The sequence below is a fragment of the Cottoperca gobio genome, chromosome 21, assembly GCF_900634415.1.
Source record: "Cottoperca gobio chromosome 21, fCotGob3.1, whole genome shotgun sequence".
In the NCBI taxonomy this organism is placed as follows: domain Eukaryota; kingdom Metazoa; phylum Chordata; class Actinopteri; order Perciformes; family Bovichtidae; genus Cottoperca; species Cottoperca gobio.
The window spans coordinates 14264331-14276349 of NC_041375.1; the positions used below are offsets into that span (position 1 = coordinate 14264331).

The 12019-nt window shown below is 38.0% G+C and overlaps 3 protein-coding genes across 8 annotated transcripts in view; 1 reads left to right on the forward strand and 2 right to left on the reverse strand.

The window, feature by feature from the left end:
* LOC115026059 (coiled-coil domain-containing protein 148-like) overlaps nucleotides 1–966 on the forward strand; it is a 26970-nt gene extending 26004 nt beyond the window's left edge. For all 6 annotated transcript variants that reach the window (XM_029458650.1, XM_029458647.1, XM_029458646.1 and 3 more), the window contains exon 15: nucleotides 520–966. In XM_029458650.1, coding sequence (XP_029314510.1) covers nucleotides 520–663 — 144 coding nt within the window. In that variant the 3' untranslated portion in view covers nucleotides 664–966. The remainder of the gene's footprint in view (nucleotides 1–519) is intronic.
* upp2 (uridine phosphorylase 2) lies at nucleotides 857–3368 on the reverse strand. The gene is given in 8 exon segments (XM_029458651.1): nucleotides 857–1695; nucleotides 1907–2053; nucleotides 2177–2357; nucleotides 2359–2387; nucleotides 2507–2621; nucleotides 2744–2902; nucleotides 2985–3099; nucleotides 3251–3368. Coding segments are annotated over 8 exon segments (942 nt in total). The 5' UTR covers nucleotides 3304–3368; the 3' UTR covers nucleotides 857–1552.
* A 549-nt stretch (nucleotides 3369–3917) lies between these two features.
* On the reverse strand, nucleotides 3918–8669 carry LOC115026061 (uncharacterized protein C7orf57-like). The gene is made up of 8 exons (XM_029458652.1): nucleotides 8547–8669; nucleotides 8262–8308; nucleotides 7807–7956; nucleotides 7618–7714; nucleotides 7227–7347; nucleotides 6812–6891; nucleotides 4501–4598; nucleotides 3918–4266 (listed from the first exon to the last, which is right to left on the reverse strand). Exons 1-8 carry the CDS (start codon nucleotides 8555–8557, stop codon nucleotides 4262–4264), a joined length of 609 nt encoding a protein of 202 aa, XP_029314512.1. The 5' UTR covers nucleotides 8558–8669; the 3' UTR covers nucleotides 3918–4261.
* Between the last annotated feature and the right edge of the window lie 3350 nt (nucleotides 8670–12019).

The window sequence follows — 12019 nt, forward strand, 5'->3', positions numbered from 1 at the left end:
AAGCTCTACAGCTGCATGGTCATTTGCCCCGAGGTCCTTATCTTTTCTCTACATATTATGAACCCAAAAGGCATCTTTCCTCAGTTTCCTTAACCATATTCAGCCGTTCACAGAATGTTTAGTTTCATCTTGGGTGAGACTGACCGGTGACCCATGAAGTGCAGAAAGATTATGCAAGGTGGTTGGCTGCTCAATCAATGTTTGTCCTCATGTCAGACACTTGTATACACAGCCTTGATCTCAAGGCCACCCGGTGGATCAGTGTACTGTAGAGTCTGCGATGTTTAGTCATCATGGTTGGAATTTGCTTATTGTGTAACACAGGCAATGACTAATGATTGTCAAACTGTGCAACTCTTCTCCTCTAATTTTCCAAACGGTCAGGGTTAAATTGTTAATCTGGTTTCAACCATTAAAGACATAGTAAACCATAAAAACAATCAATGGTAACATAGTGGGTGTGATCTAGTGAGAAACAGCTGGATATGTCTTATTTACTGTGGATCTTCTGTTTTCCAGATTGTGTCTGATCCAAGAGTGCGGGCCGAGCAGGCCCTGCGGGAGGCGGGTCTGCACCACAGCCAGTATGCTAAAGAGGTTCTGTCTGTTATCACGCCCTCTAAACCACCCAGACGAGATACCAAATCCATGCTCAAATTCTGACCGGGGACTTGTTTGACGACACATTAATAAGTCCGAACCTTGTTCTGGTATTGAACGTTACATTGAATAAAAAAAATAATAAATGAATAAGCTGCATGTGTAAGAATCATATTCACAGTTGGACAGATTACACCATTTTGTACAACAGCTGCTGTACTCATAAAGTGTAAGAGACACAGTGCAATTAGTATTATTGACTTTTATTGAAGGTTTTATACTTTACAGCATCTCATGAGAAATACAGTATCATTGAGTGATGATAAACATGTACCTTCAACAAATTAAAATGAGCTCTCAGCACCTTTGTCAATATGTATTGACATCTTTTGCTACTTTCAGGACGTTTGCATTTGCAAAAAAACAAGCTTGTTTGGCAGAAGCATCTAAATGTAATGTATGTCACTGGTCATCTGATAACACATTCATCACTGAAATACATTGTAGGAAAGTCCACTTCATCTTCGTGTATCATAAGTGCAATCACTAAGGATTAATAAGTACTTCCCATTTCACAAGCGGAAAAACCTTTAAACTAAAGGCTGCTAACAGATTGCAAACCTCGTATGATTTCCCAACTTGCTATTACACCCAACAGCTTTTGTCAGGTTTCAAGCGTAGGTCAAATATTAAAATCAACATACAGTACATGTTCTTTAGAAAATTAATGTTACCTTACATAAATACCAGAGTATTAAATATTAAAAGATAAAATACATACTATACATATGCAACATGCTTAACATTTTAGCTTCATCAATGAAATGATAAAAATCTTAATGTTTTAAATAAGTGTACTCATATTAACAAGTACAGTATATATACATATCAACATATCAGCTATATACACTCGATTTGGGAGGCTGGTGTTGGGATGGCAGGTGTGGGGGTTTCAGACTATCTGTCCCAGGCGTTTCTTGATAAAGTGGGACACCAGGATTTGAGGTCTCTGCTGGTACTCCACAAGAACTTCATGAGAGGAGGTGATCTGGTCTCCATCAAAGCGGTTCAGCAATGCAACACAGACCACAGCCGCTGCAGAGAAAAAAGAGATTATCAGTACATGCTAGGGAGTCTCTGGTTCTCACGTCATCGGGTCAAATCATAAATCAGTATTCTACATTCTCAATTTGTGACATTATTATTGAACAATATCGAAGTAGTCTAATTAAAGGGCGTAGAGGTGTTTTAGAAGCCACATTGTATCTTTAAAGCTGTCAATTAGCTGTTGTAGCTTAAACAGTACCTTTAAGGCCACAGACACGGCACATAGCAGCAAATACGGTGGACTCCATTTCAATATTCCTCACTCCAGCGTCGTAAGCTTTCCTCAGATACTCCAGTTTTTCTTCGTGAGAGAAGGAGCAGAGCGCTCCGTCAAGTCGGCCTTGACCTGAAGAGACACAGCACAGGATGCGTCACTACCCTGACCCAATGGTTTTGATCTGTTGAAATTCTCTGTGATTGATGTACAAATATGATCACGAACAACCTGAGCATGAGAGGTGGTTTATACCTTCATAGAAGTCATGGGTGCACATGGTGTTTCCGATCACTGTAGGAATGTTTTGAAGCTCGGAGGAGCACACCAGAAGCTCATTGGCCACTCCCTCGTCCAGCTCAGTGCTCCTGGTGATGACTTTACCCAGAACCACCTGCTCAAACTGGGGGCGGAAGGAGTAGTCCACTGCTTTATCCTGTGACCACCACTGTCCCTGGAGCCAGACCTAGAGACAACAACAGGCAGAAATAAAACATGTTTCTATTCTGTTTTTGTTTTAAAGGAGTGATTCAGGGAAAAGCACCAATTGAAAAGGTTTCAAAACAAAAAATGCAATGTTCTTACCGACTCCACCAGATGTTCCAAGGCGAAACAGGACCACATCACGGCACTGAGCATGGTGCAGCAGTTTGATGAGCTCATGCAGCATGATGGAGATGGAAGGGACACCCATGCCGTGCTGTGATGGAAACAGGATAACAAAACACTTTAAAAATAGTGACATTATTAAATCAGCAATGCAATATTTAAAGCCAGTTGAAATACAGCCAACTAAGACAGTCACTGCGCTGTAATACTTACACTTATAGAGAGCACTGGTCCCACTTTGTACATGCAGTAGCGATCAGTTCCCTCACAGATATCTATGATTTCCTCTGGGTTTCCAGGCAGTTCCAGCTCCTTGTGGATGAACTGGGCAAAAGCCTTCATTCGATTTGCGCTGCCTCCAACACACACAAACTATGGGAAATAGAGAAATATGGTAAATTCTAGTTTCTGAAATTGTAAACTAGTTAATTTTTTATATTTGCATTTCACAAACCTTAATCTCTCCAAACATTTCTGGAAGGTTGTGAGTCTTGGTGCCCAAGCTGAAGTGGTAGAGAATATCCTCCTCCATGGTGTCCAAGTAAGGATTTTTCACTTGGACGAGTTGTCTACAAGCAATACAGCGCAGCATATTAATAAAGGGACAGATCGCTCAAATCAACCCTAAATGCTCTGAATGGATTACCAAACATTGGATTTTGAAGAGCAGCAAGAAGAAAAAGTCAATTCCAAACTTAATTGAGGTTCCCAAATACTCACTTGATGTAATCGTTGTGGTCATTCCCCATGCAGTTAACTAAAATAGGTGCCATGACTGCAGGAGACGCTTTGAAATCCAGTTTGAAATGTGTCCAAAAGTTGTTATTTTGTAAAAGAAACCTTGGCTGTTTTTGAATATGAGAAATGTCTGACTGCTGAGCTTATATAGCGGTGACCTCCGGCCCCGCCACTGATTGGTTCCAGAGGGAGGAGTAGCACCTGTCCGTCGTCGTTCTCACAAAAACATCCACCAGTCTCAAACAAACAGAGCGAGATCACACCCACAAAGGACTGGCCCAGTTCCAAAGCGTCAGTGTAGCATCAAAAAAACAAACATCTGAAGCTGTTGAATAACTAACATGTTATGAGATACAGCTTTCCCAAAGAACACTGAGATAACCTATGACACTGTCATGCAATACATTGGTGTGTCAAAACAATGACACTCACGCTAGCTTAAAGTACAACCAACAGAAATGCTGTTCCTTTGGTTTACACTTTTCCTGTAGAAAATCAACTACGTCAAATGATGCATTGTATTGTTTGCTTGTAATAGCAATATTCTTAAAAAAATTAGCCAAACATTCAAATTTAAGCCCAAGAGATTAAATTGAATGTTGTGTAAAAGGTAAAAGCAAAAACATACTGTGAAATATTTTGAATTACTTTGATTTTATTTGAATAATACAAACTTTTATTCCTTGAAGCTTCCTTTCACAGAATTACAAACACAGCAAAAAACCGTGACACAAGAGTTACCGGTGCCTTCTTTACTTAAGGAATGCAGTTACTGAGGCACCACTAACGGGCACGCTAAATAAATGGTCCTAGCTTTAGTTCAACAAAGTACTTTCACATTTGAGTAATACAACTAACAAGAACAATTGAAACGTTGTAAAACATTTGATGTGGCTCAGTATGAAGGGGTACAGAAGTTAATAAAAGGAGAGGATGGCAACTATTCCTGTTGGAAGCATTTGAGTTTGTTCATCCTTTTCCCACAGCAGTCTTCTAATCTGTTGACATGGAAATGTATACAAGCACGGGTCATTCAGTCATAATCATTATCACATAATTCACTTTAAATCTCTACCTTATACTGTCAAGAAGCATCATTAATTCTTAATGGCTGACATCTTAAAGTGTCACACCTTTGGCCTCATTTCATTTTTATTATGATGAGTTGAATTGTGAAGGCATGATGAAGAACCTGACCTGGGAGAGTGTAACTCAAACACTGTGCTACTTACTTGACAAACCAGTGTTGGCTGTTGGTTTGTTGTCTTCTGCATAACCAAAGCTCAACAGTTTAGACATGTCGACAGGAGCGGGATTCTTGTCATATACTCTGTGAGAACACCAAACACATAAAGTCCATTTGTGATGGAAATGCAATTTTTGAAAAGCTTTTTCATGGAAACCAAAGCAGCTTTTGTAGTTACAAATATAATTGCATGTTTCGTCATCCTCACAAAGTTCCAATAAGATTAACATTAGGGATTACAGCACAGTGTAAACACTAAATATGGACCCTAACCCTTTTAAACATTGTATACCGAGATAAAGTCTGGCTACACATTACAGAAGCGCATCGAGTCGAAAAACTGTTTTTATTTTTACAATTATCAGTTTTCTCTTCATGTTAAACCAAAATACCAACTCTGCAGAACTATCAATCTAATCAAGTAATGTAATCTCAGATTAGGACTTCTTATCTTCTTTAAAAAAAAGAAAAGAAAAGAAAAAAGGTTTGTGAAATAATAATTAAAACTGAAATCTCTAGACTTTTTGTTCTTCCATCCATCCATCAGTCTATCGCTTATCTGGGGTCGGGTCGCGGGGGCAGCAGCTCCAGTAAGGAACCCCAATCTTCCCTTCTCCGGACAACATCCGCCAGCTCCAACTGGGGGATCCCGAGGCGTTCCCAGGCCAGTGAGGAGATATAATCTCTCCACCGAGTCCTGGGTCTTCCCCGGGGTCTCCTCCCAGCTGGACGTGCCTGGAACACCTCCCTAGGGAGGCGGCCAAGGTGGCATCCTTACTAGATGCCCGTAACCACCTCAACTGGCTCCTTTCAACGCAAAGGAGCAGCGGCTCTACTCCGATGTCTCTCACGGATGGCTGAGCTTCTCACCCTATCTCTAAGGGAGACGCCAGCCACCCGTCTGAGAAAACCCATTTCGGCCGCTTGTACCCGTGATCTCGTTCTTTCGGTCATGACCCAGCCTTCATGACCATAGGTGAGGGTAGGAACGAAGATCGCCTGGAAGATCGAGAGCTGCTGCTCCGATTCTCCGGCCAATCTCTCGCTCCATTGTCCCCTCACTCGCGAACAAGACCCCGAGGTACTTGAACTCCTTCACTTGGGGTAAGGGCTCATTCCCTACTCGGAGTAGGCAACACACACTCTCTGATCCCCCTTTTTGAATAGGGGAACCACCACCCCGGTCTGTCACCCCCTAGGCACTGTCCCAGACTTCCACGCAATGTTGACGAGGCGTGTCAACCAAGACAGCCCCTTCAACACCCAAAAGCCTTCAGCATTTCTGGACATATCTCATCAACCCCTGCGACTTCGCCACTGTGGAGTTATTTGACTACCTCAGCGACTTCCAACAGGGAAATTGACAATGGGGGCCCCGGGCTTCCTCCGGGCAGGGTCTCTCCTTCTCTTTCCCTTTTTTTCATGAGGTCGTTTTGAACCATTCTTAGTCTGGCCCCTCGCCTGAGACCAATTTGCCTTTGGAGACCCTACCAGGAGCACGAGGCTCCAGACAACACAGCTCTCAGGTTCATAGGGACACACAAACCTCTCCACCACGGTAAGGTGATGGTTCCTGTGATGTTCTTTTGACTCTTAAAGTCAATATTTTGCACCAACACTCTGTATAGCCGTTCGCTTCCGTGCAATCATTTTTTTAACCAAATATGGTTGTAGATTTAGGTAGCTTTTATTTGCAGTGGGTCCTTTGAGGACTTGTTGACGTATAGTATCAAAACTATACATGCACTATGACTTAACTGTTTTGTTTCTGTAGCGTTGTATTTGAGGTTATTTTGTTATTTTGTTATTTGTAAGTCAATGACATTTTCCCAAGTGTACCGGGAACACACTGCCCAAACCAGCAGAGAGCCAAAGCAAACAGGTGAACGTCCTGTCTTGTCTGAATATTGTGGGTGCTCTCATTTGACCCGAGTGTGCTGCCAGCCCATGAGTATTTCTGCTTAGTCATCACAACATTGAAAAATAGTGCAGGATTTAATGACAACATCCTCTTAAATACACATAATTTTAAAATCAGTTATATATGTTGTAACGCTAATAACTTCAAAATTACAGATGGAAAAGACAAACAATTATTATTTAAGTGTTTGCTATTACTTCCACTCAAAATGAATTATAAGGTCCGACGTAATATGATCACTGTCCTAAAATAAATCTAATCTATTTTGTGCAATTCTGTTTCTGAGAGTTGTAAACAGTGGTATTCTGAGACACCAGCCACTTGTACTGAATATAATACAGAACAACAGCACCATCTTGTGACCACATGAACTTACATCCTCTTGAATTTGGCAGTCTGGTGATATTGATTAGATGACTGCAATTTCTCCATCTGGCTGTAATAAACATTGTTGTTCTGCAGAACACAAAGCAAAGTCACAGTGCGTGATGGTTATTTTGTGAATGTAAATATAGCCAGAATGTCTTATTTCCTTCCCATTTATCCCTTTGATTTGTCTGAATGTTCTCGTTTTCACTATAAACCATTGAGAAACAAGTATCTGATCCACAAAGTATCAAGTAACAGAGTTTAACACTACAGCATCACCAACAATCCCTCAATGTTGTCTTAATACATATGATCATAACAGAATAAAACAAAACATATAACATTTATAAATAAAAAACATTTTTGTGGCGGCTGATGTGGCTAAACTACTCTCTAAATTATTTTGACATGTCTTTGTTTACCTTCCCTTTGCCATTGTTGCTGCTATCATCCCTCTCCCAGGCTGACATATTGTCAGTCCCAAAGGGGGGCTCTGGCGGTTGAAAAGCTCCAGGGTTTTTCTTCTCTTCACTGTTAATTATACTGTTGGAAATAAACACACAATATAGGGATGTGATATGTATCCTTCACTTAATTGGAGAATAACAGTATAAATGAGCCATTATTGTGGCTGAGTGTTACTGTTTGTATTGTTCCTTTTATGTTTACACTACTTTAAAGCAGTACCAGTACTGTGGCAATAGTAGTATAGTATATACTAAGCAAGTAGTAGTGTGAATAATAGAGGTGGAAGTATTTTAATCATAAACTGACTACAAGTCACAGTGCATGATAATAATAAGACAAATGTACCTTGGTTTGCTGTCGTCTTCCGATGCAGTGCCAAACCAGCCTGGAGGTTTGTAGTAATCAGGTGTAGAAGTAATTGTTTGCTCGTGCCACAAAAGTCCTGTTAAAAAAAGGAGAAAAATAAATGTAGGAAAAAAGTATTAACCAGCAAAAAGGGACATGTCTAGATATAAAGCAACAGGATGGCGCTACCCTTATGCCCTCCTTGTTTTGCAAGCTTGACATAGTCAGAATCACTGTGTAGGACTCCGGCTCTCCGCCCTCGGGCCCTCTCTTCAGGAAGAGTGCTGATGGTTGACAGTCCTGGGATCTGGGAGATCTGGCCATTTATGTCTTGGTACCCTGATTTCAAACACACACACACACACACACACACACACACACACACACACACACACACACACACACACACACACAGTGAAGTGAAGTGAAGTGAAGTGAAGAAAAAAATAAAACATCACCATGAAAACATCATGAATTACACCACCCCATATTTTCACCATGCCAGTGACTGGCACCACCACTTCCCACCAGGGTCCATCAGACAGGTGTCACTGCTGACGATAGCTAAGCTAGTAACGTTTCACAGAGCAACGTTACAACGTGAGTTAACTACATGACTATATGTCAGTAACATTTGTACTTGCCAGGTGTTGTAGATTGAAGATCGTTATTCATGAGAACTGAGATATTTCTAGTGGAAATGGAGAAAAAAACCGGGTACACTGTCAACCTCTTCGACGAATTTAACGTAGTTTGCGCAAGCGAGCATTGCCATTAACGTTAGCATCATTAAACTACATTAACGTTAGCGTTGGTTAGCTAATGGTAGCTGATTGCAGTTAATTTATCCGAGCACTGAAATTAGTCTACAGTTAAAACAGTTTAAAACACAGTATATACCTACAGTTATGAGATATTGTTTTACTTACTCGGAGTACATTGTAGAAGCAGAGCAAGAAACTGTGTAGGAGAACCGACTCTGTTTGAAACTTCTGACTGCGTAGCCATGGAGACGGGTTTCAGGTACTGTCACAGCCCGGAGTGCAGCTGCTGCGCCATGGTGTGAGGTAGATAGAAGAATAGTTAATTAGTTAGTCACAGTCATAGTCATAGTCATAGTTATAGTAGTCATAGTCATAGTCATAGTTATAGTCACAGTCATAGTTCATAGTCATAGTCATAGTTATAGTCATAGTCATAGTCATAGTTATAGTTATAGTCACAGTAGTCCTAGTTATAGTCATAGTCATAGTCATAGTTATAGTCACAGTCATAGTCATAGTTATAGTTATAGTCTAGTCCTAGTTATAGTCACAGTCATAGTCATAGTTATAGTCACAGTCATAGTCATAGTTATAGTTATAGTCCTAGTCCTAGTTATAGTCACAGTCATAGTCATAGTTATAGTCACAGTCATAGTTATAGTTATAGTCACAGTCATAGTCATAGTCCTAGTTATAGTCACAGTCATAGTTATAGTTATAGTCACAGTCATAGTCATAGTCCTAGTTATAGTCACAGTCATAGTCATAGTCATAGTCATAGTTATAGTTAATTAGTTATAGTTATAGTTAATTAGTTACTCACAGTCTATGTTATAGTTATAGTCATAATCATAGTTATGTCATAGTCTATGTTATAGTTTTAGTCATAGTTATAGTTATAGTTATGGTTATAGTCATAGTTATAGTTATAGTTATAGTTATAGTTATAGTCATAGTCACAGCTATAGTTATGGTTATAGTCATAGTTATAGTTATAGTTATGGTTATGGTTATAGTCATAGTCATAGTTATAGTTATAGTTATAGTTATAGTAATAGTTATAGTCATTATAGTTCTTAGGCCTAATCTCGTTTATTTTCTTCAACACAACTTTATCTGGCAAAAAAGTCATGTCAGGGGCAAAGAAAAAAGTATATAAATATTGTTTTTAAAAACAAACAAATAAATTGAAAAATTGAGTAATAATAATACAATAATACATAATAAAAACATAATTGTAAATCTTAAAAAAATAAAATAAAGACGGAAATTGGAAAAGAGAAATTCACTTTCAAATTATTGATGTTGATGTTTCTGTAATATTCTAAGAACCTGTTGCTTTTTTTATTGTTTGTAAGAGAAAGTTATGTTAAACCTAACCACTTGTAAAACTGTAATTAACTGTGCTTTAAATATGCACATTTCTTTGTAATAAAACATTTTTACAATTGAAAAAGAGCCTGATTAACACATAAAGTCATATTCTGCGTAATGTCACCAGTTCAAAGATTTTACTTTAAGTAAAGGTTGGAATACCAGTGTTAAATGTTAAGTATTTCAATTTTTATCTATGTAAAAGTGAAAGTATTACAAGTACTCTCAAATCAATCAAGGCATCAAAATATACTTATACCAAAAGTAAAAGTACTCATACAGAATAGACCATTTCAGAATAATATATATTTTATTTTAGGATTAAAGGTAGAGTTGATTTTTACTAGGCCTACTTAATATACTGCTTGTAATCATTGTCAATGCTTTATTATTGATCCTATTTCTTAATTTTATTTAGTATTTATAATCTAAATCTGCAAAGTATCTAGTAAGCTATCATATAAATGTACTGCAGTAAAAAGTACAACATTTATCTGTAAAATGTAATAGGGCAGAAGTAGGCTGTAGCATAAAATAGAAGCACTGAAGTAAAGTACAAATACATCAAGTACAGTACTGAAGTAGCCAATAGTATAGGCTACAGGAGTGAGTGTGCCTACTGACCTACTACTCTTTTCTGTTGGTAGGCCCATATTTACAGTAGCCTACATAAAGTGAAGTTTGAAGAGTTGAAATGCTGAGCAATGGCTAAAAAGATTATTGCACATTGCACACTCTGAAAATGTGAATCTCCTGTAGGTCTTTGTAGAAGAAGGGATAGAGATATTACTGTGAAATAAGACGTCTTTTCTTAATGCAAATGTACCTAGCTATTTGAAAAGATTTTCAGTGGCTTTATTACAGATAAATCACGATGTGGTCTTTAGACGGCTCTTAATTGCTTTTCAGTAGCCAAATCTCAATTAGTGTAACTGTGACTTACTGCTTAATGATTTGGCTCTGTTATTAAACTGTTTTAGGACATTTTCTAATCTGAGATTATTATAATCAATAAAGTAGCCTAATAGGCTTTTGAGTGTTTTACATATACACAGGCTGACTTCCTATGATAATATGTTAGGAAACACATTTAGTAGGGATTTCATAAAACATGTCTGCTTACTGGTCATGTTTGTTTTAAAACATACCGATGATTTTTATTGCCTGAAATATCTACCCAAAAGCTTGAACCTGAATGCTGAGTCGGGAACATGTACAGAGCAAATGAAATGGCAATGGTCCTTTAATTACCACGCACATCAAGCTGACCAGAGAGAGCAAGTCTGATGACAGGAAATGTACGTCTTTGATTCAGTATAAAAGCATAGTGTATCACTGGAACATATTTGGGTTATCAGAAGAGGAAAACAAAAACTATAACACTTAATAGCATTTTGGGTGCACAATATGTTTCCTTTTTGATGATGTTCATTGAAAGTTCAATTTACACTGTAAACAGCAAGAACAATAAGATGCCCAATGATAAGCCTACAGTTTATCAAAATACTTTTAGGTCAAAATAATGTACCTATATGCATACATAACACTATATTGCACTATAAGTACAACTTTGAGGTACTTGTAGGCTACTCAAACTCTGGTGGTCCTAAAAATCCAATGTGTGTCACCTGGCTTTTCTTAATTCATTTGACATTTTGTTTGGGAATATTCACTACTAAAGAGTAATACCAGCGGACATATTAAAATGCCGCTTACAACTTAAGGCATCAATGACTATTGAACAATAATATACATACAGTGTGTGGTCATTTTATATAACTGTTACTTTTGATACTTAAGTAGGTACATTTAGCTTAAGTGGTTAAGTGGAGGAGGAAGCATTCAGAACCTCTTTTTCAGTAAAAGTAGCAATAGCACAATATAAAAACACTCCATTAAATGTGAAAATTTTGCATTTGAAATGTTAATTCAGAAAAGCATGTTACTATTATAAGCCAAATGTACATAAAGTATTTAAAGTAAGAGTAGTCGAAGCTTAAAAATAGTCCATGTGTGTTTTATACTATTAAACATTATATTATTATTACTAATGCATTCAAATGTAAGTAGCATTTTACTAGTAGTTGATTGAGGCATATATATATATATTTGATGAGGTCATGATATGTTTTGTAGGTGTAGAGTAGAAGTATTATATTAAATGGAAATACTCAAAGTACTCAAAGTACCCATTGGCACTGTTTAGCTTTTTCTTAAGCTAAAGGTAAATGCAGACATTTTATTTTAGTATCTTCTAAAATGTA